Source organism: Phocoena sinus, chromosome 10, assembly GCF_008692025.1.
Source record: "Phocoena sinus isolate mPhoSin1 chromosome 10, mPhoSin1.pri, whole genome shotgun sequence".
NCBI lineage: Eukaryota > Metazoa > Chordata > Mammalia > Artiodactyla > Phocoenidae > Phocoena > Phocoena sinus.
This window is the reverse complement of record NC_045772.1, coordinates 23181711-23209430: the sequence shown is the minus strand read 5'-3', so window position 1 is coordinate 23209430 and position 27720 is coordinate 23181711. Positions and strand designations below refer to the sequence as shown.

The following is a 27720-nucleotide window of genomic DNA, read 5'->3' as shown; positions in this document are numbered from 1 at the left end:
AATGCGTTTTGAGCAAGCAAGTCTGCAGTAACTAGCACTGCTTCCATTAAAAGCGCTCTTGTTTCTTCGTTATGAACACAAATCCTTCTTGGATTGAATCACTGTAGGTCTACTATGTGCTTTCCCATTATCCTTCTCTTCAGTCTAGGAAAACCTCTCAAGTTTCCTCTCAATGTTACCATTTCCATTTTCTCCAGTATTAGTTTGGCTCCTTAATACTTCCAATTAGGATTTTAATTTTCCTAATAAATATTAGTTTCCTCAGAATTCTACGATAAACAGTACAAAACTGGAAGTTATAGAAATGTATAGCTAGGGGCCCCAACCAAGTCTAGGGATGCTGTTCTTTTTTCTTTATTCAACAGTAGTTTTTTCCCTAGACCCCATGTCTTGTTTCATTTTATTGTTTGCTTATCTTTGAAAGAAAAGAGATTAACACTTAATTGGTATTTGCCAAGTATGTATCATCCCATTCTCTGTCCTTCGCCCTCAAACCAAAGGCCAATCAGTTTTGCATTGAACAAGTTGGATTTATTACCAGTTGTAGTAAGACAGAATTATGACATGGGGAACCACAGGGCAATTCAGTACGAGGATGTAGAAAGAACTTATTTTTGGATTTGGGCTTTGATTGGGTGATGTGGCGAATTAGGCAGTGTCAGAAAGCCAGGACAATTTTATCACTGGGTATCTTAGTAAGTCTGATTTATAGGGAGGGCAGAATGGAGCAAGGTGGAAGGTATAATTGACAAGGAAACAGCCATTACTCATTTTAGCTGGCAGAGGCTTCTTGGTATTTTGTGACTTGGACAATGTTCATGTGTTGTCTGTGTTCAGACATAGTTACCAAGTGCTCTTTGTTTTGGCTTTGAAGCATCCTGGTCATGGAGTGGCCCTGTCTGATGCTGATGTCCTGTGAAACTACTCATGTCCAACAAGAGCACATCAAAACTTAACTGAGCGCAGGCCAGCTTATAATGACACCAAGGGCTAGTTCCTGAATGTCAGGGACGGCTTTTCTCCTTCGCATCACTTAGGTGCTAGTATAACTCCACTCTGAAATCCGCTTCTGGAGAGAAAGCTGTTGACAGTTCCTTGGCCCAATTCCCAGGATCAAGCAGAAATTCATCTAGTGTTACTGCATCTCCACTGTTGGTTCTCTCACTCTCTGAACAGATGCAAAGTGTCCTAGCTTTAACTCGTACTAGGGCTCATCTCCAAGATGAAATGCACCAACCCCAATCCCTTCGTGCTTTCCTGCCATTCATCTCTGGAAATTACAGACTATGAGAGTATGAGGAAAGAGAGATACCCATGGGAACTGTGAGGAGAGGAATACTCCAGGCCTCTCCTCCAGCAATACCCACACTGTACAGGTAAGGTCAAAACATACCCTGCATTTTGAACCAGGGTACGGGCAGTAGAAGACTGAAAAATAGTCCTTTGAGAATTTTTTTTAATTTTTTTTTTTTTTTACTGAAGTGTAGTTGATGTACAATATTATATGATTACAGGTGTATGGTATAGTGATTCACAATTTTTAAGGTTATATTCCATTTATAATTGTTATAAAATACTGGCTATATTCCCCATGTTATACAATATATCCTTGTAGCTTATTTTATACATAATAGTTTGTACCTCTTATTATTTTTAAACAAAAATACTTCCTCTATTTCCGGCCACATTTCATTTCTCAGTCCATTTCCACTGGCTGTTCAGTAAATGAAAGTTCTCCCAGATTCTGCCAATACATTAGAAGTTTATTCTAGTTTTTGAAAATGTATTGCCTTTTCTTTTTTTGGAGAAGATATACCAGGAACTTGTAGCCAGGCACCATGATTTTCAATTGGAAACTTGTCAATCCAAATTTGTATTGAAAACATTCTTACCTTGTCCAGCTTTCCATGCCCAAAGATATCTCTGAGAAAGATACCAAACTTGTCTTAGCAACTCACACAGGAGTCTGGATCACCCACTGAAGTTCACTAAAAATGGCTATTTAATTAGCATGTCTAACTACTGCCTGCTTATCTTTATAAAAACGAACCAAATGTTAATGTAATCTTGGCCTGCTGAGATAGGACACAGAATGTGGAGAATGATACGTGACTTTTCTCTGTTCAGGCACCACACAGACAAATAGAGAGACCCACATCTACACCTGTATATACAACTGGAGCTTGTTTGGGATACAGTGATCCATGTGTGAGATGACTTAAAACCATGTCATATGAGTAACAGTTAATGGAACTGAAGATGGCCAGCCTAAAGAAGAGAGGATTTGGTGGCAGGAATGGGGGATCGGGCTTCAGGGCAAGTAGAAATATAATGGTCTTCAAATATTTGAAGGCCGTCAGATAGTAGGATTGTTTTAAAGGCAAGGACCAGTTAAGGACCAGAATCAATAAGTGGAAGCTTTAAGAAAGAGAATCACAGTTATGAACTTCCTTATAGAGCTGGGGCCCATTAAAACAGACTGTCACTAGAGGTGTCTTCTTACCAAAAAAACTGATTAGCAGGGATTTTTATAGAGGGGATTCAAGAATCTACTGGGTGATTCATCTAGGGGACCTTTAATAACTTTTCCAATCTTAAAATTTAATGATACAAAGAAAGACTAAGGAGGAGACTGTGGATAGTAAATGTAACGTGGGATCGCAATTTGGATTCTGGACAGAAAAAGAACATTCATGGGGAACCTGGCAAACTCAGATAATATCTATAGATTAGTTAATAGTATTGTATCAATGTTAATTTCCTGGTTTTGATCATTACACTATGGTTATATCAATATAAGATGTTGACATTAGCAGAAGCTGAGGAATGAGTATTTGGGAACTCTGTACTATTTTTGCGACTTTCCTGTCGTTATATCATCATTTCAAAATAAAAACTTTTAAAATATTAAACAGAAATATTAAAAACTTCAGAAAAACAAAGAGTCCATAATACCAAGGTTCCAGAGAAGAGTCTGTTACCTATCTATCCCTCAGGCCCGGCCTTCCTGTAATTTTCCTAAAATTACTGTTTACTTAATCAGTTTACCAGACAGGCTAAAGTTGGTGGTGTACACCAGATAATAGTTTTATTTTTCTCTAATCACTCCTTCCCAACATGTTCTGTCAAATCATCCTTCCCCACCTCTGGGCAATATCTCAGGTCTACCCGAGATTTTTAAACTTACTTCCAAGAATTAAAACTCATTAGCGAATTCCCTGGCAGTCCAGTGGTGAGGACTCTGTACTTCCACTGCTTGGCTGGGGTTTGATCCCTGGTCTGGGAACTAAGATCCCGCATGCCGCTTTTCACAGACCAAAAAAAAAAAAAAAAAAAAAACTCATTAAAAAGTCCTGTTTAAAACTTCAATCACATACTCAAATCAGAGTCCCCCATCACCATACCCCAGCTCCACCCCAACCTAAGGCATAGTGACTACAGCCTACAGCACGGAAAGGAAGTACTGTCTATCCTTCCTCCATCTCCTTCACTGTCCTCCCCACCCCCCCACTGCTGCTTCCAGCTTCTCCAGGGTCAAAGCATGGGGCAGGGGGATTAGAGGAAAAGGAACAAGTGTTTCTTTCATGGCTGGTACTGTTACAACACAGCAGACCCTGGTCTTGAGATAGGAGCCCATTTGCTGGCTCTCTCCAGTGGGGTCATTTGTGGGGCTTTCAAAGGCTCACTGTGCAGACTAGCCAGCTGAAAAGCCCCCTCCAAAGCAAATGCACTCTCCCACTTCTCCCAGAAGTTTCTTGCAAACTGCTCAGCTCCTACTCAGAAATATATCATAGAGCAGCTTATTGCTGGGGTCCCTTCACCCCACCAGCAATGCTCCTGGTTCAAGGCCAGCTATCTTCCACTGTAACTCCTGGAAGACGCATGTCCTCACCCCTAGAAATTCTGGTAGCGCAGACATGCTCACTCTTGCCCTCTTCACTCATTTAGGGATCACTGTTTGTTCTGACCAGCCTCCCACATTCCAGACTCATCAGGCAGGAAGCAAGCACCAGGTCCCACTCATTCATATCCCTAAATTCCGAAGACACACATCCATTTCTCCATGAATTCTCCACCCTGCTCTATTTCAATCCCAGGGTACCACTGGAGCCCCCAATTCTCTCAAGGGTCACCTCATAAGAAGAGAAAGGGAAATGCCACAGTACCGTCCACTACCCCAGAGAGTCTTTAATCAAACCCTTTCTCCTGCATGAGTTGGAAGTATGTGATGGAAGGTCGATACCAGTTTTGCTGTCTTTTCACAATTTCTGCATGCATATGGCAGCGCTAGTACACCATTCAGAAATCTAGGGATAATAATCACTTTTTGTTCTCAGCACTGGGGCTTCAGATGAAATATCAAGACACCATGAAAAATTCCATTTGATATCCTGTTACACTTAAAACACACCATGACGCCTTCCATATAAACCCTCAGCCCTCAGCAGGGCTATCTGCAGACTACACAATGAGAAACAGAGAAGCTGTGACTGTTGGCACAGTGCTGCATCTGGGCTGCTCAGATAAGACTTTTGGAAAGATTCAAACCACAGCCTTTTGCAATAGTTACCCAATCACTTCTGGCCCACCGTCATGCTGAATTCATTCCAGAAAACTGAACCTTCCTTAAGAGGCTATCAGAAAACTAAAGTAGAAAGGGTTGTAACTGATGTGTAGAAATATCCTTTGGGGCACTGAAAATATAGGAGAAGAAAAGACTCAATTAGGACAAAATAGCTTTATACAGTTAAAGGCCATTCTGCAAAGAAGAGAATTAATAAATCATTCTGAATCGTCCCAAGGAAGATGTTATAGAAGCCACAGAGAAGCCAGTTTGGGGCCCAATAATATTTGTTCATTCACTCATTCATTCACTGACTTCCTGCTTTGCTCCAGGATCTGAGTTGGGGCTGGTGTTGCCATGGTAATAAGATTTGGTCCTTGCCTTCAAGCTCAAAGAAAATCTCCATAATGGAATAAACACGGGAAGTAGTATGATGCCCCCTGGATCCCATACTTGTATATCCTGGATGACAGTGAGGAGAGATGATTCAAAATTCAGGAGTGGGAGGAAAGAAGCAATGAAAGAGCTGATCTTTAGAGCCCCTCCAACCCACCTAAACCTGAAGTTCTACCTCCACCTAAACCTGAAGTTCTACCTATGCTCTGGAAGGCGTCGACATAAGGCATGATGTCCTGCTGGCAATTTGCATAAAATACAATGAGAAAGTGAAGGAACTGACTTGGTTGCAGAAATTAATTTCAGACCAGAAAAAGGAGCAAAAATATACAGAGCCCAACATGAGGGATGTGTTCATCAAAATGCAGAGGACACTCAGTAACAGGATTTCCATCAAGGAGTCCTAGTCCAGCAGAGGAATTCAGGTAGCTAGTGAGTAACGGAAATGCTTAGAAATGGTCTATATGTGCTTGTACTGAAACACAGAACAAGGGACAAAGATTTACAAAACTTGTCCAACAATATTAAATGGGACATTTTCTGCCTCTACACTGTGACTGAGGGAGTGAGGGTGCTTAAATAATGTGCTGGACACACCAAGACATCCACCACTAGCTTATATACAAGAAAGAGTGCCAACAAGATTGCTAGTCCCATGGTGTAGAAAATTACACCACTGCCCTCCCAAACCGCGTAGGAGGAGCTTCCAGAAAAGCAACAGTTTGTCATGTGAGGTAACATATTCACAGGTTCCAGGGCTTAAGGCAGGCACGTCTGTGGGGGGCATTTTTCTGCCTATCACTATAGGGTTTGATCTGTGTTTCCTGGGATTTGGGGAACACAGAGACTGGTGCCTGATTCTCACCTAGTAAAGTCCAAAGGGGAGAGGCTGGCTGGAGCTATCTATGATGGAGAGCAAAGAGAGAACACTGTACTTCTAGGATTTAGAGAGGCAACATGCCAGGTAACCTGTGGGCTAAATGGATGTTGCAGAGGAGAGCCAGGCTAGAGCCTCCTTAAAAGCACCCCATCTAAGAACACTGCCCACCAGGGTCCAGACTGCTTCAGCAAAAAGGTTACACAGTGTGAACTGCTGGAGTAGGGTTGAGGGCATGACACAAGAGGGCAGCAAGAGACTACCTCTCCCACATCAGGAAATGTTTCAACCTCAGAGGTCTCCAACAGGGTGTCCCCAAATAACCAACAAAAGCACCCTATTTGATAAATGGTCAGTATTTGGATGTCGACTATGCAGAGGGTTTTTGCAGACTAACACCAACCAGGTTTATTTTTTTAAAAAAGTTCCTCAACTTCTAGCCCCTCCTTGCTACCTAACCCTGGAGCATCTAGCAAGTAGATGCAAGAGGTAGAAAGCGGAAGAAAGAAAAGGCAGACATTGCCTCCCCCACTTCCCACTTCAAGACTCTGGGAGGACATGGAAGGAGAATCTTTTAATAGACATGCGATTGAAGTCTTGATTGGGCTAGAATTTTTAATAACTGAAACTGCTCTAATCCCCCACGTCCAGAAAAACAAAAACCTGAGCCACCATCCAGGAGGTTGGAATGGAGTTTATATCAAGGTTTTATTTGAAGGCAGTGGTGAGAAAGAATAAAGTTGTTTCCTCCTGGCAGAGCACCCAAAGCCAGTACATCCAATATACTGATCACACTTGGGGGTTGGGGCCTATCTAGGATCCTTTAAGAATCTGAATACTGCCCAACAGATGTGCACTTGCTCAACAAAAAACTGTAGACACATAAAAGAGAACCACCAATCCATCTCAGAGAGGCTAGAGCAGTCTTTGATGGATGAGATTCTGCCCAGAGACTTACCTATGCAATGGCACCTAAACTTCCCTGGGAGGGTAAGCTCTATGCTGTGCTTTGTTTTGTTTAATGTCAGATTTGATTTAGGGCTTGACAAGTGAGTCTAGTTTTAAGCGAGGAAAGGAGGGAAAGCATTCCAGGAGGAAATCATTACACAAAGAAAGTGCTATAGACTGAATGTTTGTGTTCCCCCAAAATTCGTATGTTGAAACCTAATCCCCAATATGACGGTATCTGGAGGTGAGGCCTTTGGGAGGTGATTAGGCCATGAGGGTGGAGCCCTCAAGAACGGGATTAGTGCCCTTATAAAGTGACACCAAAGAGCCCCCTTTCCCTTCCACCATGTGAGGACATCTATGAATCAGGAAGCAGGCTCTCCCCAGACACCAAATCTGCCTTGATCTTGGACTTCCCAGCCTCCAGAACTGTGAGAAATAAATTTCCATTGTCAATAAGCCACCCAGTCTATCGTATTCTGTTCTAGCAGCCGGAACAGATTGACAGAAGGAAAGCAATGGGATAACAGGTGGGAATGAACAAGGCAACTGCAAGGAAAAGAGACCAGAGGTACTTGACTAGAGCAAAAGATGAGTGTCCAGGAAGCAGGAAAAGGAAAGTTACCTAAGTAGGGCAGAGTCTTTAAAGATGGCAAAAGAAGTTTGGGTTTGTTGCAATGTATAAAAAAGAAACACTAGGGCTTCTGAGACTGAGAATTGGCACATAAAAGTGTTATGTTCTGTTCTGTTAATGAAAATAAGCAAAATGGGTTAGAAGAGAGGAGTGGGGGTGAGAACAGCTCAGGATCTGCTGCCGAATTCCTATGGTGACTCTGCTTTTTGAATGGAAGTTGGGACCTGTGATGGGACAAGTAGGATGCACCTTAGATCAACAAAAAAGAATATCTGAATTAAGGACATCTCAGAAAATCTTTGGTTATTGTAAGTACAGTCATGTAGCAATGAGGAGGTGTGATTTCTTAACCCCTCCTTCTTTGTTATAACATGTTGCAAGATGAGGTCTCCCCAATCCTTCTGAAACTGGCCACTTTGCGGACACGCAGGAAGTTATTTAGCAACAGTTGCACCATTGTGAGATTTCATTCCTTTCCAAAGCTATGCATTAGTTAGACTTCTATTTACAACCATTCATCTCAAGCAACCAAAATAAAACAAAATTATTCTGAATGTGAATAAACTAGGTGGCTACCTCCATGAAGCTAAATTTCTCAGAAAGTGCCACGCTCCCTTCTTCATTCTTATTGCACAGTTGGGTGTCATGGGTACCAGCCATGCCAATAGTATTAATACTTCTCAGGAAGGACAGTATAATTCCTCTCTGGGAAAACGTTTCTCACACACACACACTCCACTTAACAATATAACTATTAGATAACTAATAAGTACCTACTGTATAGCACAGGGAACTCTACTCAATTCTCTGTAGTGACCTATATGGGAAAAAAATCTAAAAAAGTGGATGTAATGGCAGACTCCGGGAGGGTTCCCACAAAGGAGTACTTCCCAGAACTTCTGCTGCCAGTGTCCTTGTCCCCGCGGTGAGCCACAGCCACCCCCCACCTCTGCAGGAGACCCTCCAACATTAGCAGTCCTGTTGAAGTCCTTCAATCAAATCCCGCTAGCCTTCAAAGTCTGATTCTCCGGTTATTCCTCCTCCCGTTGCCAGACCCCCAGGTTGGGAAGCCTGATGTGGGGCTCAGAACCTTTACTCCAATAACTGCTGGACCATAGAGGATGAGAATATGGAGCAGACTTGGACCCAAGCCATAGACTAAAACCAAGCCCAGCCAATCCCAGCTTCAATCAGCTGAACCCCAGATGAAAACTGAAGGAAGGTTCAATCACAAATAGTTAAATAAAGGCAAATCCAAGTAACCTGCACTTCTTGGCCCTGAAGATAATGGCCAGCATCAAAGCCACAGGAAGGGCACTGAGGTGATAATGATGATGAGATGAGCACTGGCACGTGCACATGGCAAGGTGTTCGCAAACACCTAAGAACATCGTAAGATGCTCTTAAAACACAGAGCATCTTTTCCAGTCTTCTTTACCTATGTGCAAGTTCAGTGATAAGGAATGTGCCCTCTACTTATTAGTCATCACTGAATGGTTCTGGATGAGAAGGAAATAATTGGGCAACTTCTGGAAAAAACAATCTACTTTGAGAAGTGAAGAATGGAATCCTTGGGAAGAAGATGAAAAAAATGAGCAAAAACACAGACTTCAGATATTAAATAAGTCCACAAAAGAGAAAAAAGACTTCCATGTACAAATCTGGGGCAAAGCTGCCATTGGTTTGTATTTGGGAGCATATTTTTGAAGGTTTACTTGAGCCCACTGATGTGAATGCACAGCAGAGAGAAGGAAATTTAGTTGTTGGAAGAACACATTACAGCTTCATCACTGGTCCAGCTGTGGTCCCCGGGTACTTCTCTGTTGATGAGAATAATGTGGTACTCGTTCTAAATGGAAGAGAAAAAGCAAAGGTCTTTTTTGCCACCCAGTGGTTACTTTATGCACAAAATTTAGTGCAAACTCAAAAACTCCAGCATCTTGCTGTTGTTTTGGTTGCAAATGAACATTGTAATAATGAATGGATAAACCAATTTCTCAAAAGAAATGGAGGCTCTGTGGAACTACTTTTCATAATATATGACAGCCCCTGGATTAATAACATGGATGTTATTCAATGGCCTTTAGGAGTAGCAACATACAGGAATTTGCCTGTGGTGGAGGCAAATTGGTCAATGCTGCATATGAAAGGCCGTACTTGTGTAATATGGTAGGAACCATTTATGAAAATTCATCCAGACAAGCGCTAATGAATTTTGAAACAAGATGGGAATGATAAGCTTTGTTGGGTTTCAGCAACAGAACAGTGGCAGCCTCAAGAAACAAATGAAAGCCTTAAGAATTATCAAGATGCTCTGCTTCAGAGTGATCTCACATTGTGCCCAGCAGGAGTAAACAGAGAGTGTTACAGAATATACGAGGCTTGCTCCTATGGCTCCGTTCCCATGGTAGAAGACGTAATGACAGCTGGCAGCTGTGGAAATTCATCTGTTTACCATAATGCTCCTCTGCAGTTACTCAAGTCCATGAATGCTCCCTTTATCTTTATTAAGAACTGGAAGGAACTTCCTATTTTAGAAAAAGAGAAAACTATAATTTTACAAGAAAAGATTCAAAGAAGAAAAAGGTTACTTCACTGGTTATCAATATTTCAAAGCAGAGCTAAAAATGAGATTTATTAATATTGTGGAAAGTTCACTTCTAAAGAATAATAAAGGTTAACTGTAATTCAAAAATTAATTAAAAATTTTAAAAGTGGATATGTTTATGTATAACTGATTCACCTTGCTGTACAGCAGAAACTAACACAATGTTGTAAATCAACTATACTTCAATAAAAATTAAAAAAAAAAACAAGTATTGTATAACCTTAGCTCTCTCTGTCTTGATTTCCTTATTCAACTCCCACTACCATTAAGTTCCCCTCCATGCACTACAGCCACATGAGGTTGACAATAAGTTTGACATAATTTTCTAAGTTTTGAAGCAGTAGAAGAAACTACAAATGACAGAACCAATCATTTTATCATTAAAAATTCAAAATTTATGCTAAAAATTTTTTTAATGGAAAGAAATACAAAGGACAAAATAATATTTATAGTAATTAAATAAGCAAAGGGTTAATACCTACGTTAAAATGCACTTGTGAAAATTTCATAAGAACTCTACTAAGGCTCCCTGGACACAAATGAATATATGGCATAATCAAAGAGTTTGCATCCAAAAATAGAAATTATAATTAGTAGACACAATATGGGGAAATGTTCAATCCACCTAATAATCAAAGAAAAAATCATTGAAATAACAACAAGGCACCACTTTATACCAATGTGATTTCAAATTAGAATACCCAGATGAGGTAGTGCACTTGTACCTGCATAGAATAAAAAGGTATGATAATGATTTTTGAAAGAAGAGTTAACATAGTAAAGAACTATTAAAATGTTAATGTTATTTGATTCAGAAATCTTATTTCCATGGACTTATTCTAAGAAAATAATGCAAAAGTTTTTCCTAAACTTACATAAAGATTGGCAATATTACAATGCTAAAACAAAACAAAACAAAACAAAACAAACCTGGGCTGTCTGCCTTATAAGTTTGGAAATGGTGAATAAACAATGTTCCACCTAATTAACAGAACAAAAGAATCCTTAAAACAAATGAGAACAGATTGATTCTTGGGTAGCAGGAATGTGAGTGAATTTTTCTCTTTTATTTAAAGTTCCATTGATGTTGCTATAATAATGTTTGTATAGTTAATTTCTTTCTTAATCAGTGTACTACTATGGTACCCATGATAAAGAACATTCCTTTCTTCTTTCCTCTCCTCTTGCCCTTCTCTGTAGCACTGGCAATTCAAAACAATCATTAAGTAATCCTCAGTTTACATTATAAATGCTCCATAGAAAGACATTTCAAAACATGCAATCTATTAATTTGTCCTTGGATTTCAACTTTCCAGACCAGTGGGAGTTTCCTACGCCCAGCAAAACTCTTCATTTCTTTATTATCTGTCAATTTATTTCATTTTGCTTCAGGAAATTATCACCCTGAAGTAGCATGTGTGTATTATTTTACTTCTAAATATAACTAGAAAGCCATCTGTGAAAAGTAGAGATATTTTCCTGAATCATTAACACTTTACTTTGACAATCAATAAGCACTTTTTAGAGTGACATTGACATTCTGAACTAAGACCTAAGCCCAAAGAACATGACACAGAGTAAGAAGTTTTTCAAGTGGGCCCAGTAATATATAAAGCTGCTTTAAAAGGCATTCATTTCAAATCAAAGCAGATCAAAAGTACTAAACAATGGTTTGTTTTGTAAATCATGGTCTACAAGTAGCTTAGAATTAGAATTTCTCAAGGAAATTGTGCCATTTAAAACAGAATCATCTTTATCCTAATGGGATGTGTTCAACCAGTCAAGAGAGGTAATGTCCTTGGGAGACTCAGCAGAGTTAAACAAAAATATCATTACAAGTCTCTTTATACATTTAATATTGAAAAGGAGTAGGAGAGCTGAGACTTTTATATGAGAACACAAAACATTTTGAATTAGATTTTAAAGTGGTCTAAATAATTCAAAATTATAGTTCTCTTACTTGAATACATTTTTTAAATTCATGCAAGATGTTACAATTTTAAAATATATTTAGAGCCCCAAATATTATAGTTTCATATCATTTCATGTAATACATGAAAGTTATCACTAATTTTATCACATTACTGATTTTTTTTCATCAAGGAAATGGCCTCTTGGTTATTAAGAGGCCACGTCTATTTCACAGGAATCATGTTTCCACAAGGGAACTTCCACTATAGCTAGCAGTGGTTCTCAATCCTTGCTATATATTAGAATTAGCTGGGGCTCTTTAAAAAAAATATAGGTTTCACCAAAAACCTATTCATTCTGAAGGGGTGGAGTGGAGAACTTGCATCAGACTTTATAAAAGCTTCCTATGAGATCCTAATGTTCATCCAGGGTTGAAATCACTACAGTAAACTCATACTTCTATTCTCTCTCCCCATCCCTCACTTACTCATCCCCAAGTGAAAAATTTACCTGCCTTGTGAGTGTTTAGAGTATGACATACATTGGTTCTTGTTCCTCCACTGGGTAGCATTAATGCTTTAAAAAGCAGTACACCATTTCTTACACAGTTAAACAAATACCATATGATCTAACAATCACACTGCTGGGAATTTACTCAAGAGAAATGAAAACATAAGTCCACACAAACACCTGTAGACAAATGTTTACAGCAGCTTTATTCATAATAGCCAAAAACTTGAAACAACCCAAATGCCCAGCAACCAGCAAACAGATAAACAGTGATACATCCATGCAATGGAATACAACTCAGCGATACTGATAGATGCAACAACATGGAGGCTACGTGATGTACAATTCCATTTATATAACATTCTAGAAGCAAAACTGTCAGGGCAGAAATCTGATCAGGATTGCCAGGGTCTGGAGGTAAGAGCAGAAAGGAGGGGAGACTGACTGCAAAGGCACAGAGGGAACCTCCTGGGGTGATAGAAAGGCTATACATCTTGATTGTGATGGTGGTTACGTGATTCTATACATATGTCAAAACTCATCCAACTATACATTGGAAATGATAAATTTTACTGTATTTAAATTATATTTCAATTTTTTTAAGTACCCAGTTATGTATTTCTTCTCTGTCTGCTCACACAGTTAGGGATCACAGAGGGTAAGGCAGAAATTCTGAGTATGCTAGTCACTCTAAACACTCAAACTCTTCCTCAGGCAGTTAACCCAAGGTCTAGAACCTGGGGAGAGGAAGCCCAAAGGTGAATTCAACCACATTTTCCAATCCACTTTACAACAAGGCTGATATGTCCATCACCTGAATGACCCCTGAATCTACTTCTCAAATAGTTCTAAATTCAGGGGGTAAGAGAAGGAAGGTAGAAATAATCATCACTCCAACTCCCCTCTCCCCAATATACGGCTATAATGATCAGGAAATCTTGTGAGATCAATACTACACTAAATTAGGGCAATCAAAATAACACATGGAAAGATGAAGGCAGACAGAGGTCTTAACCTCAGTACTTTTATGAGTATTGACTGTGGTAGGCTGCAACACATTATGCCTTGGCTGACGTTTACAGACACAAAGCCAGTTTCCATTAGCATTAATAAGAAGACTTTTCTGACAGACTTAGATCTAAGCAGGTGTGACTGAATCAAACACTAATTTGCTGGAAAAAAAGTATTTTCATATCATGCAAGACACACAAAACTTCATTATACAGGGTTATTATGCATTGGTGGAATAATTTTTACTCCCTATAAGTTATTTATTAGAAAGGACAGTAGACCACGGGTTGATGTTACATAAGACAGTTAAGTGCACATAGATCACAGAGGACTGGACTTTTTTTTTTTTTTTTTTTTTTTTTTTTTTTGCAGTACGCGGATCTCACTGTTGTGGCCTCTCCCGTTGCAGAGCACAGGCTCCGGACGCACAGGCTCAGCGGCCATGGCTCACAGGCCCAGCTGCTCCGCGGCATGTGGGATCCTCCTGGACTGGGGCACAAACCCGTGTCCCCTGCGTCGGCAGGCAGACTCTCAACCACTGCGCCACCAGGGAAGCCCAAGAGGACTGGCCTTTTAATTGAAGAATCTGGATATTAACAGGCAGCAATAGTTCAGCAGACCCAGGTTCTATTCCTATTCTATCCTATTCTAGTTCAAAACTGTTTTGAACTTCAGCAGTTCATGGGCGAAGGAAAGAATTGAGCGTAAATCTCTTGAAATCATTTGGCTTGTCAACCATAATTTGTTAATTACATAACATATTTTAGAGACTGAAATTCTGGCTTCAAATACAAAAGAGTGAAAAGTGTTTCAATAGATAAAAAAAAAGAATTGGAATGCAATGCATGAGTCTTGATGGTTCTCAAAAAACAAGCAAAAAAAATAAAAGACATTTTGGAGAAGATGAGGGATATCTGAATATGAACTGAGTATCAGATGATGTTACGAAATTTGTTCTTTTTTTTGGTGTGATAATGATATTGTAGTTATGTAAGAGATTATCCTTATTTTTATGTGATATATGCTAAAATATTAGGGGCCAAAGTGTCCTGATTTCCATAATTTGACTTCAGATGGTACAGAAAATTATACACCATATATTTTTTCATACACATATACACATTCATAAACACAAAAATATTTAAATATATGTACACTTATGCATATAAATACACATATAAATACGGATAGACATGGAAAATATAGTTAAATAATATTGTTGAATGTGGGTATATGAGAGTTTATTGTATTTTCTTTCAATTTTTCTTTAAATCAAATTTTTCATAATAAATTTAGAGAAGAATGTAAGCATTCTATAGAGGACATGTCATATTCTTGGCTTTAGGAAGAGAAAGAACTCAATGAAATTGTAAATCAAAGGTTAAATATAATTTAAACACAACAATGTTATTATACTTATAGTTCAGTGTATACTGAACTATACACTTAAAAATGGTTAAGATGGGGGCTTCCCCGGTGACGCAGTGGTTGAGAGTCTGCCTGCCGATGCGGGGAACACGGGTTCGTGCCCCGGTCCACGAAGATCCCACATGCCGCGGAGCGGCTGGGCCCGTGAACCATGGCCGCTGAGTCTGCGCGTCCGGAGCCTGTGCTCTGCAATGGGAGAGGCCACAACAGTGAGAGGCCCGTGTACCGCAAAAAAAAAAAAAAAAAAATGGCTAAGATGGTAAAGCTTCTGTGCATTTTACCGCAATTTTTTTCTTTTTAGGAGAAAGGGGAAGGACCTAGAGAAAAAGCTAAATCAATATAAAAGGAAAATAGGAAATCTTCAAAGCCAGGCTAGAACACCAAAAAGTAAGAAAGGACAAATATTCCAACCTGTCTATAAACATTATACCAGAAAATGAGAAGATGATACTAAGAGAGGATATCTGGAGTGCAAAGAAACCTTACAGAGGAGGGGCCAAAGTATGGGAGAGAAGCTTGGAGTGAATTGTGTCCCCACCAAAATTCATATATTGGAGTCCTCACCGCCAGTACCTCAGAATGTGACTTTATTTGGAGGTAGGGTCCTTGTAGGTGTAATTTGTTAAATTAAGATGTGGTCACACTGGAGTAGGGTGGACACTTTATTCAATGTGACCACTATCGTATTTGGACACAAGACACAAACACGCTTAGGGAGAAGATGATGTGAAGAGACACAAGGAGAAGACGGGCATCTGCAAGCCAAACAGAGAGACCTGGAGCGGATCCTTCCTTCACAGACCTCAAAAGGAACCAGCCTTGCCGACACCTTGATCACAGACTCTGGCCTCCAGAATCGAAACAATACATTTCTGTTGTTTTAAGTCACCCAGTTTGTAGTATGTACTTTTGTTACAGCAGCCATAACAAAACAGTACACCCCTCAAAGGAAGCCCAGGTCAGAAAACTGCTCAGAAGCACCCCACTAAAGCTGTTAAAAGTCAATCAGGAATTGGGGAACCATCCTGAAAACAAGGAATGCTACACAAGGTCATTACAGACTATGTGGACAGATTGGAGAGGGAAGACTGAAGCTGTCAGGGCAGAGATCTTAAAACCTTATTAAGTAAGTTTGGCAAGATGAAACAGCTATTTTAAGAAGAGACATATAGCACAAGGAACTCCACTCAATACTCTGTAATGACTTATATGGGAATAGAATCTAAAAAAGAGTGGATATATGTATATGCATAACTGATTCACTTTGCTGTACACCTAAAACTAACACAACATTGTAAATCAACTATGCTTCAATAAAAATTAATTTTAAAACAACAGACACAGGTATTACTTATGTCCTGAGGAAACAGGCCCAGGAATTTTAGAAAGTAAGGACTTTAAGATGCAAAGAGAGAAAGAGAGAGATGGTAAGGGCAAGCCAAGCAAGACAATAATATATTGAATCCAGGCCTAACCACGTGCTAGTCTGATGGGAGAATATCTTAGAATTACACATTTTAGGAAGTTGAAGGCAGACAAGATGCATGTCAACAATTAATGCTTTAGGCAAAGCCAGAACTCCTTGATTTCACCTCTCTCATTATAAGGAAAAGTCACAGTAGAAATATCTAATAAGAGTATGTTAGGTGGGCTTCCCTGGTGGTGCAGTGGTTGAGAGTCTGCCTGCCGATGCAGGGGACGTGGGTTCGTGCCCAGGTCTGGGAAGATCCCACATGCCGTGGAGTGGCTAGGCCTGTGAGCCATGGCCGCTGAGCCTGCGCATCTGGAGCCTGTGCTCTGCAACCGGAGAGGCCACAGCAGTGAGAGGCCCGCGTAACGCCAAAAAAAAAAAAAAAAAAAAAAGCAGCAAGGGAAAAGCAACAAATAATATACAAGGGAATCCCCATAAGATTAACAGCTGATTTTTCAGCAGAAACTCTGCAAGCCATAGGGAGTGGCAGGATATATTTAAAGTGATGAAAGGGAAAAACCTACAACCAAGATTACTCTACTCAGCAAGGATCTGATTCAGATTTGATGGAGAAATTAAAACCTTTAAGGATAAGAAAAAGTTAAGAGAATTCAGCACTACCAAACCAGCTCTACAGCAAATGCTAAAGGAACTCCTCTAGGCAGGAAACACAAGAGAAGGAAAAGACCTACAAGAACAAACCCAAAACAGGTAAGAAAATGGTAATAGAAACATACATATCAATAATTACCTTAAATGTAAATGAATTAAATACTTCAGCCAAAAGACACAGACTGGCTGAATGGATACAAAGACAAGACCTGCACATATGCTGTCTAAAAGAGACCCACTTCAGACCTAGGGACACATACAGACTGAAAGTGAGGGGATAGTAAAAGATATTCCATGCAAATGGAAATCAAAAGAAAGCTGGAGTAGCAATTCTCATATCAGACAAAATAGACTTTATCACAAGAGACAAAGAAGAGAGAGAAAGAGACAAGAGACAAAGAAGGACACTACATAACAATCAAGGGATCAATCCAAGAAGATATAGCAATTGTAGATCTCTATGCACCCAACCTAGGAGCACCTCAATACATAAGGCAAATGCTAACAGCCATAAAAGGGGAAATCGACAGTAACACAATAATAGTAAGGGACTTTAACACCCTACTTTCACCAAAGGACAGATCATTAAAAATGAAAATAGGGACTTCCCTGGTGGTCCAGTGGTTGAGAATCTGCCTTCCAATGCAGGGGGTGTGGGTTCGATCCCTGGTGGGGGAACTAGGATCCCACATGCCCCGCAGAAACTAAGTTCACGCACCACAACTAGTGAGCCCACATGCTACAACTACAGAGCCCACGTGCTCTGGAGCCTGTGCACCACAACTAGAGAGAAGACCACATGCCACAATGAAATATCCTGCGTGCCGCAACTAAGACCCGACACAGCCAAAAATAAATAAATAAATATACAAATTTAAAAAAAAAAATGAAAATAAATATGGAAACACATGCTTTAAATGACACATTAAGCAACACGGACTTGATATTTGTAGGACATTCCATCCAAAGACAACAGAATACACATTATTCTCAAGTGCTCATGGAACATTCTCTAGGATAGACCATATCTTGGGTCACAAATCAAGCCTTGGTAAATTTAAGAAAATTGAAATCATATCAAGTATGTTTTCCGACCTCAACGCTATGAGACTAGATATCAATTACAGGACAAAAAACTATAAAAGATACAAATACACGGAAGCTAAACAATATACCACTCAATAACCAAGAGATCACTGTAAGGAATCAGAGAGGAAATCAAAAAATACCTAGAAACAAATGACAATGAAAACACGATGAGCCAAAACCTACGGGATGTAGCAAAAGCAGTTCTAAGAGGGAAGTTTAGAGCAATACAATCCTACCTCAAGAAACAAGAAAAATCTCAAATAAACAACCTAAACTTACACCTAAAGCAATTAGAGAAAGAAGAACAAAGAAAACCCAAAGTTAGCAGAGGGAAAGAAATCATAAAGATCAGATCAGAAATAAAAGAGAAACAAACGAAGGAAACAATAGCAAAGATCAATAAAACTCAAAGCTGGTTCTTTGAGAAGATACACAAAATTGGTAAACCATTAGCCAGACTCATCAAGAAAAAAAGAGAGAAGACTCAAATCAACAGAATTAGAAATGAAAAAGGAGAAGTAATAACAGACACTGAAGAAATACAAAGAATCATGAGAGATAACTACAAGGAACCATATGCCAATAGAATGGACAACCTGGAAGAAATAGACAAATTCTTAGAAAAGCACAACCTTCTGAGACTGAATGAGGAAGAAATAGAAAATATAAACAGACCAATCACAAGCACTGAAATTGAAACTGTGATTAAAAATCTTCCAACAGGAATTTCCTGGTGGCGCAGTGGCTGAGAGTCTGCCTGACGATGCAGGGGATACAGGTTCGTGCCCCGGTCCGGGAAGGTCCCACATGCCGCGGAGTAGCTGGGCCCATGAGCCATGGCCGCTGAGCCTGCACGTCTGGAGCCTGTGCTCCGCAACAGGAGAGGCCACAACAGTGAGAGGCCCATGTACCGCCAAAAAAAAAAAAAAAAAAAAATCTTCCAACAAACAAAAGCCCAGGACCAGATGGCTTCACAGGTGAATTCTATCAAACATTTACAGAAGAGCTAACACCTATCCTTCTCAAACTCTTCCAAAATATAGCAGAGAGAGGAACACTCCCAAACTCATTCTACAAGGCCACCATCACCCTGATACCAAAATCAGACAAAGATGTCACCGAAAAACTACAGGCCAATATCTCTGACAAACACAGATGCAAAAACCCTCAACAAAATACTAGCAAACAGAATCCAACAGCACATTAAAAGGATCATACACCATGATCAAGTGGGATTTATCCCAGGAATGCAAGCAAATCAATCAATGTGATAAACCATATTAACAAATTGAAGGATAAAAAAACCATATGATAATCTCAATAGATACAGAAAAAGCTTTTGACAAAATTCAACACCCATTTATGATAAAAACTCTCTAGAATGTAGACATAGAGGGAACCTACCTCAACATAATAAAGGCCATATATGACAAACCCACAGCCAACATCATTGTCAATGGTGAAAAACTGAACCATTTCCTCTGAGATCAGGAACAGGACAAGGCTGCACACTCTCACCCCTATTATTCAACATAGTTTTGGAAGTTTTAGCCATGGCAATCAGAGAAGAAAAAGAAATAAAAGGAATCCAAATTGGAAAGGAAGAAATAAAGCTGTCACTGTCTGCAGATGCCATGATACTATGCATAGAGAAGCCTAAGGATGCTACCAGAGGGCTGCTAGAGCTAATCAATGAATTTGGTAGAGTAGCAGGATACAAAATTAATGCACAGAGATCTCTTGCATTCCTATACACTAATGAAAAATATGAAAGAGAAATTAAGGAAACACTCCCATTTACCACTGCAACAAAAAGAATAAAATACCTAGGAATAAACCTGCCTAAGGAGACAAAAGACCTGTATGCAGAAAAGTATAAGACGCTGATGAAAGAAATTAAAGATGATACAAACAGATGGAGATATATACAACATTCTTGGATTGGAAGAATCAACACTGTGAAAATGACTATACTACCCAAAGCAATCTACAGATTCAATGCAATCCCTATCAACCTACCAATGGCATTTTTCACAGAACTAGAACACAAATTTTCACAATTTGTATGGAAACACAAAAGAGCCCGAGTAGCCAAAGCAATCTTGAGAAAGAAAAACGGAGCTGGAGGAATCAGGCTCCCTGACTTGAGACTATACTACAAAACTACAGTAATCAAGACAGTATGGTACAGGCACAAAAACATAAATATCGATCAATGGAACAGGATAGAAAGCCCAGAGATAAACCCACACACATATGGTTACCTTATCTTTGATAAAGGAGGCAAGAATACACAATAGAGAAAAGACAGCCTCTTAAATAAGTGGTACTGGGAAAACTGGACAGCTACATGTAAAAGAATGAAATTAGAACACTTCCTAATGCCATACACAAAAATAAACTCCAAATGGATTAAAGACCTAAATGTAAGGGCAGACACTGTAAAACTCTTAGAGGAAAACATAGGCAGAACATTCTATGACACAAATCACAGCAAGACCCTTTTTGACCCACCTCCTAGAGAAACGGAAATAAAAACAAAAATAAGCAAATAGGACCTAATGAAACTTAAAAGCTTTTGCACAGCAAAAGAAACCACAAACAAAACAAAAAGACAATCCTCAGAATGGGAGAAAATATTTGCAAATGAAGCAACTGACAATGGGTTAATCTCCAAAATATACAAGCAGCTCATGCAGCTCAATACCAAAAAAATGAACAACCCAATCCAAAAATGGGCAAAAGACCTAAATAGACATTTCTCCAAAGAAGATATACAGATTGCCAGCAAACACATGAAATGATGTTCAACATCACTAATCATTAGAGAAATGCAAATCAAAACTACAATGAGGTATCACCTCACGCTGGTCAGAATGGCCATCATCAAAAAATCTACAAACAATAAATTCTGGAGAAGGTGTGCAGAAGAAAAGGGAACCCTCTTGCACTGTTGGTGGGAATGTAAATTGATACAGCCACTATGGAGAACAGTAGGGAGGTTCCTTAAAAAACTAAAAATAGAACTACCATATGACCCTGGAAACCCACTACTATACCTTGAGAAAACCATAATTCAAAAAGAGTCATGTACCACAATGTTCCTTGCAGCTCTATTTACGATAGCCAGGACATGGAAGCAACCTAAGTGTCCATCGACAGATGAATGGATAAAGAAGAAGTGGCACATATATACAATGGAATATTACTCAGCCATAAAAAGAAACGAAATTGAGTTATTTGTAGTGAGGTGGATAGACCTAGAGTCTGTCATACAGAGTGAAGAAAGTCAGAAAGAGAAAAACAAATACTGTATGCTAACACATATATATGGAATCTAAAAAAAATAGTTCTGATGAACCTAGTGGCAGGACAAGAATAAAGACGCAGACGTAGAGAATGGACTTGAGGACACAGTGGGGGGAGGGGAAGGTGGGACAAAGTGAGAGAGTAGCATTGACATATATACAGTAGCAAATGTAAAATAGCTAGTGGGAAGCAGCTGCATAGCACAGGGAGGTCAGCTCGGTGCTTTGCAACCACTTGGAGTGGTGGGATAAGGAGGGTGAGAGGGAGACCCAAGAGGGAGGGGATATGGGGATATACGTATGCATATAGCTGATTCACTTTGTTATACAGCAGAAACTAACACACCATTGTAAAGCAATTATACTCCAATAAAGATGTTTAAAAAAAAAGAAAAAAATAGAGCAATAAAAAAATCTTTAAAAAAAAAAGCAAGCAAGAAAGAAATGGAATGGAGACTTATTTTCAATCAAGAGTGCAGATAATCTAATTCATGTTCCTCTTCTGTCCCCTTTCAGAGCCTTCTGGTAGCAAAAGATAGACCGCCTACGTGTTGTCACCGGAGGATACTCAGAGGAGCTGTGGTTGGTATTAGGAGTGTGGTTTCAAGAAATCAGGAGGAGAAAAAACAAAAAAAAACAAGAACTTACATTGCTAGCATCAGAAGATGGGGGAAGAAAAAGGAGGAGGAGAAATTGACCAACTCCTCTACCAAGGGAAATCATCACACGGGGCATGGACAACCCTAAGAATTAATAAAGAGCAAAAAGCTGGGGACTCTCAGGGAAGGGCATTACTACCTTGGGTGAGCTGTCCTAAAGTCAAGGTTTAGAAAAACAACATCGGGATAACCTGGTTGTTACCACAAACGCAGGCTGCAATCCCCAGTTGAACTTCACCCATAATAAAGCTGTTTTTTAAAAAATCTCCATCTAAATACTGCATCTACTTCTCGAATGGTTTGAAAGATGGAAGAGGAAAAGATGTGATCAAAACCAGAACAGACACACTTAGAAAACCTTCAAGCAGAACACGTCTTTCAAATATAATCTTAGAACCTGAAAATACAAAGCGAATAAAATTGGAATTATTTTAGTAAAAGGAGAGAAAAGGAAGTTAGGAAGCCCATCCACTCAGCATGCCCCTCACCTCCTGCAGAGCCTCTGAGTGCTCTTTGGAGCACAGCTTGAATATCACTGCCTTAAAGAATTAGAATCACTGGCCATTTAATGCATATGGTGAACTGGCCATTTTTAAGGACCTATAGGTTGACCAAGGACCTATGAGCTGCTCTGGTTCAAAACCCTGAGCACAGCAGATCAGATTAATTGTCTCAGGAATCTGGGGAGAACACACACACAAGGAAATAAGGCCGTTAAATGTAGGTGACCCTGAAAGGGTACTAAGAAGGGTCATGAACTTGAAAAGAACCATAAAGCGTAAGTAAAATGAAGAAGCAAAAGCTGTAAGAGGAAAAACCTAACCCAGCAGTTTAGTCAGAAGGAAGCAAGACGTGCAGAAAGTGAGTCCCATTAATAGTGAAGCATTAGAGTAAAAATCTACCAACAGATGAAGCTGAGGTCCCTTCACTGGGCATTTGGGGATTCCTTCCTCGCCCGGCACATAGTAGGCACTCAAGAAATAGATACTTTGAGAATTGAAAACAAAGGTCATTTGAGTCTTGTCCCATTCTCCAGTCCCTGCTCTTCTTGGAGCCTTGGTGTTTGCTTTCCCCAGGTTCCCACGTGCGTCCTCCTCACAACATGCTCCTCACTGCTTGGCAGCTTGAATGAGAATTTCTTCACACCAAAGCAAGAGTGTGACTGAAGCAGGGACATACCGCATTTAGGGTACTTTCAAAAAAATGAGGAATAGAGAACAAAACTTCTGGAAATATAGAACTAGAGCTCGGGACAGAGGCCAAGGCAAATGTTGATTTGAAGGTCATGCCCATAAAAGCTCTACAAAGCAGACACACAGAGAAAAGAGCTAAGCATAGTCCTGAGGAAATCCTTCACTTAGGGGAGGAGAAGAGACAAAGGAAGCAAAGGAGACAGAAGCCATACTTTCAGAAGGCCCCAGCCTGTTTTTTGCATCAGGCTCATATATAATCCTTTGCACTGACCACTCAAACAGGGCTGCTTTTATCTTATACAAAGCACTGTATAGTGGGATACCTCTTTCCCTGGCTTCAAATTTTCATGTAGAGGGACCGTCACAAGACTAACAGTCCTGGCTTTTTGCCCTCCTCCTTACTCCCCAGGAGAGGAGGAATGACTTACCTAACTGATGAACAGGTAATAGGAACAGCTATAAAACAGGCTCAGTGGGGCAGACTCTGAGTAAATGCACTTGGGAATGACATATGAGTGACCCATTAGGCTCTCAGCTGTGTTCTGTTGTCTCAGCTCTGCAATAATCAACCTAAGAGGATCTTTTGAATCCATGTGCCAATCTGTCAACTGGTTCTAAAATTTGGGCAGGGCAAAGAAAGGCATTTTATTTTAATTTTCAGTCTGTTGCAGACTCGTTACTCAGAAGCAGACTCTGAGACAGAGGTCAGCATGCAGGAAGTTGGTTGGGGAATGAGGGAAAAAAGCGGAAATACAGGACAAGAGGTTAGGTTGTGATGTCTCAGAGGGCTGCCAGATTTAGCCAATAAACATGCAGGGTGCCCAGTTAAATTCAAATTTCAGAGAAACAGCAAAAAGAATTTTAGCAGCAATATGTTCCATGCAATACTGGGGACATACTGATTCTAAAAATTTATTTGTTGTTTATCTAAAATTCAGATTTACCTAGACAGCCTGTATTTATTTTATCTGGCAACCCTAAAGCCTCAGCCACCCGGCATGGAGCTTTGGAGCTAGGACAGCCCTTTCAACCTGCCGTGAGTTGGGCAAGGGTGCTGGGATGTTACAGCTCCACACAGGTTAGTCATTGGAGGCAGCTGCTCCCGGGAATAGGGTAGAAGCTTGAGCAAAGTGGTTCTCTTCAGCCACAGGCAATTCCTGGAAAGGACTGGCAGCTAGAGAGTGTCAGCCAACTATGATCCCAACAGCAAGGGGGATAAGTCCTTCAGTCCTGGAGGGGGGATCTAGGTGGTACAAAACAGCTTCCACGCCCTACATCTCTCCCCAACAAAAAACCCTCTAACGATGAAACATTATTCATTTAGCCCCTTCTTTGTTTTCAGCAATGTGCTATGTCCCAGAGACACTTCTGTTCTTACTGAAAACTGTCAGCTGATGAAAAGAGAGAAGCCAATCTAAATATATATTTGGCGAATGAATTCTCAATTTTTTATATTGAGATTCTCATATTTACTTTTTTCCTTGGTTTTTTGATATGTGTGGACCCTGTTTCAATTTTTTCTTCAAAAATATTTTTTTGAAGACACATTTAATCCTATTACCATCCCAAATAAAAAATTTACCATAAGTTAGGGAAACAGGATGATTCCTTAATTTGAAAAGGGGTTTCTACCAAAAACCTAAAACAAATCTTGTTCTTTTCTTTTTTTTATTCGACTCTGTTTTGTTTTTTTTTTTGACTCTGTTTTTTAATTTAACTCATTATCATAGAAATTTTCAAACATACACAAATATAGGGAAAATAGATTAATGAGCTCCATGTACCTATCACTCATCTTCAACAATTATCAATATTTTGCCAATTTCCAAATATCATTCTGAAAAATAAAATATTAGACCACATCTCCATAAAAGTCAGGAACAATATAATATGATGCCTACTTTTATGGTCAATAATTTTGTCCTAGAGTTACTGGTCAATACAAAAAGATCAGCACAAAAGAAATAAGTATGAATATTGGCAAAGTAGACAGATACCTAGAAAATCCAAGGCAATCACATAATATCTGTATGGACTAATTAAATTTTTCAGAAACATAAAAACAAGATTAACATATAAAAGTCTACAGGGGCTTCCCTGGTGGCGCAGTGGTTGAGAATCCACCTGCCAATGCAGGGTACACGGGTTCAATCCCTGGTCCAGGAAGATCCCACATGCCGCGGAGCAACTAAGCCCGTGTACCACAACTACTGAGCCTGAGCTCTAGAGCCCATGAGCCACAACTACTGAGCCCACGTGCCGCAAGTACTGAAGCCCGTGTGCCTAGAGCTCGTGCTCTGCAACAAGAGAAGCCACTGCAATGAGAAGCCTGCACTCCGCAATGAAGACTAGCCCCCGCTCGGCGCCAACTAGAGAAAGCCTGTGAGCAGTAATGAAGACCCAGTGCAGCCAAAAATAAATAAAATAAACTTATAAAATATAATAATAATAAAATAAAAATCTACAGCCTTTCTATAATCAACAAAAACTTATTTGAAAATGTAATAGAGAAGAAAGCCAAATTCGATTCCAATGAAACCTTGAATTACTTAGGAAAAAACTTAAAAGTATGAAATTTATTGAAGATAACCATATAATTTTAATGAAGGCTGTGAAAGATATTCCTAGATAAAAAGGTTCAACATTATACATATATTAATACTCCCCAAGTTAAATAAAAACTGTGATGCAATTTTAGTCAAAATTCCAACAAGATATTTTATAGAGTTGGCAAGTTAGTTTTAAAGTTCATCTATGAGATGTGCCAAAAACGTCAACATTTTTTTTTTAGAAAAATGAACAAGAAACAGGACTTACTTTTCCAAGTATCAAAATGTATTATGAAGTCACAATAATTGAAATAATGTGAAAAACATTATTGTGAAAAACAGCCAATGATCTTAGAATGTGATAAATGAGGCACTTAAAATCATACAGGTACTGACAGATTATTTAATAAATGGTGTTGGGACAAGGAGTTATCCATTTGAAAAAAAGGAAAACTAAATGCCTTCCTCACACCATACTTAAAAATAAATTCCACATGTATTTAAGATGTAAATTTTTTAAAGGATAAAAGAAAAATGGGAAAATATATCTATAATCTTGGGAAGAGAAAACTGTCTTGACAAAACATAAAACCCAAAATATATTATGTGTATGGCAGAAGACATAAAGTCGAAAAGCAAGCAAATTATGACAAAATATATTTGCAACTGATATAATACAATTTTATACTTTATTTTACTTTGTATACATATATATCAGTTTATCTGAATTATTTAAATATAGACAAATATATTAAATAGATATATATTCATACAAAGAACCTATCAATCAGTAAAAAACAACCCTATAGTTGAGGTCTATCCCTATGGGGCTTTTCCTGTAGACTCACATTGTTGGAAATGCCTCACAGAGTAACTGTGTGGTTTTGCTTCACTCACAGAACTATTTGTTAGATCTTCGGAAAGAACTACAACATCTGCTAAAAGTATGAAAGACCTAGTAGTTAATTTTTTTTACCTTAGGTATTGGCATATCCCACAGTCTATATTATTCTTGGGTGTGATAGCTTTGGAGCGAATATGATTTGAACTCAGTTTTAGAGGGTGTCTGAAACTGAAAACCAGGCAAATCCATCTACTCTGAGCCTGTAAGTGGTCCTAAAGTAAATTACATGAAGAAATTAGATGCCCAAGATTCTAGTGGGGAAATGTTTGATGTTATCAATGTGTCCATATTCAAGAGGAGATAAAAGAAGTCCAACTAAAAGAATTATGGGCTAAAAGATAGGACAACTGTGGATTAAGCATAGCTTCTTTTTAAAAGGGCTGTCTTGAAGATAAACCCTCACTCAAACTTTGGAGGAACTAAGGTGACCTTGATGGACAGTGGAGGCGATCACATGTAAAATTCTTTAAATAAAAATTTATTGACTTTAGTTGAGGGATAAATCAAGAGCCTTGGATGAGCATACATATACTACTATATACAAGTAGTAGAAAAAAGAACTACTTGTACTATATACAAGATAGATAACCAACAAGGACCTACTGTATAGCACAGGGAACTCTACTCAATATTCTGTGATAACCTATATGAGAAAAGAATCTAAAAAAGAATTAAAAGGGAATTCCCTGGCAGTCCAGTGGTTAGGACTCTGTGCTTTCACTGCCAAGGAAGGGCATGGGTTCAATCCTTGATTGGGTAACTGAGATCCCACATGCCACGCAGCGTGATCATTAAATAAATAAATAAATAATAAAAAAGAATATATGTAAATGTATTCAATATAACTGAATCACTTTGCTGTACACCTGAAACTAACACAACATTGTAAATCAACTATATTCCAATAAAATTAAAATATTTTTAAAAATTTATTGACTTTAAATAATTTGCCTAATGTTATAAATAATATTTTTAAACCCTTTACACTATAAAAAAAATTGACCACCTAATTAAAAATTACCCAACTGGGGCTTCCCTGGTGGCACAG

General features: G+C 39.1%; 1 protein-coding gene and 1 non-coding gene across 2 annotated transcripts; both read left to right on the top strand.

The window, feature by feature from the left end:
- Positions 1–8937: 8937 nt before the first annotated feature.
- On the top strand, positions 8938–10195 carry LOC116761140 (ribitol-5-phosphate xylosyltransferase 1-like; the record flags this gene model as incomplete). The annotated part of the gene is given in 5 exon segments (XM_032646924.1): positions 8938–9107; positions 9109–9560; positions 9563–9632; positions 9634–10018; positions 10020–10195. Coding segments are annotated over 5 exon segments (1158 nt in total), but the record flags the coding sequence as incomplete, so codon positions are not given.
- A 16381-nt stretch (positions 10196–26576) lies between these two features.
- LOC116761408 lies at positions 26577–26705 on the top strand. The gene has a single exon (XR_004351979.1). It is a non-coding gene; the product is annotated as a small nucleolar RNA SNORA18 (small nucleolar RNA).
- Positions 26706–27720: the final 1015 nt, after the last annotated feature.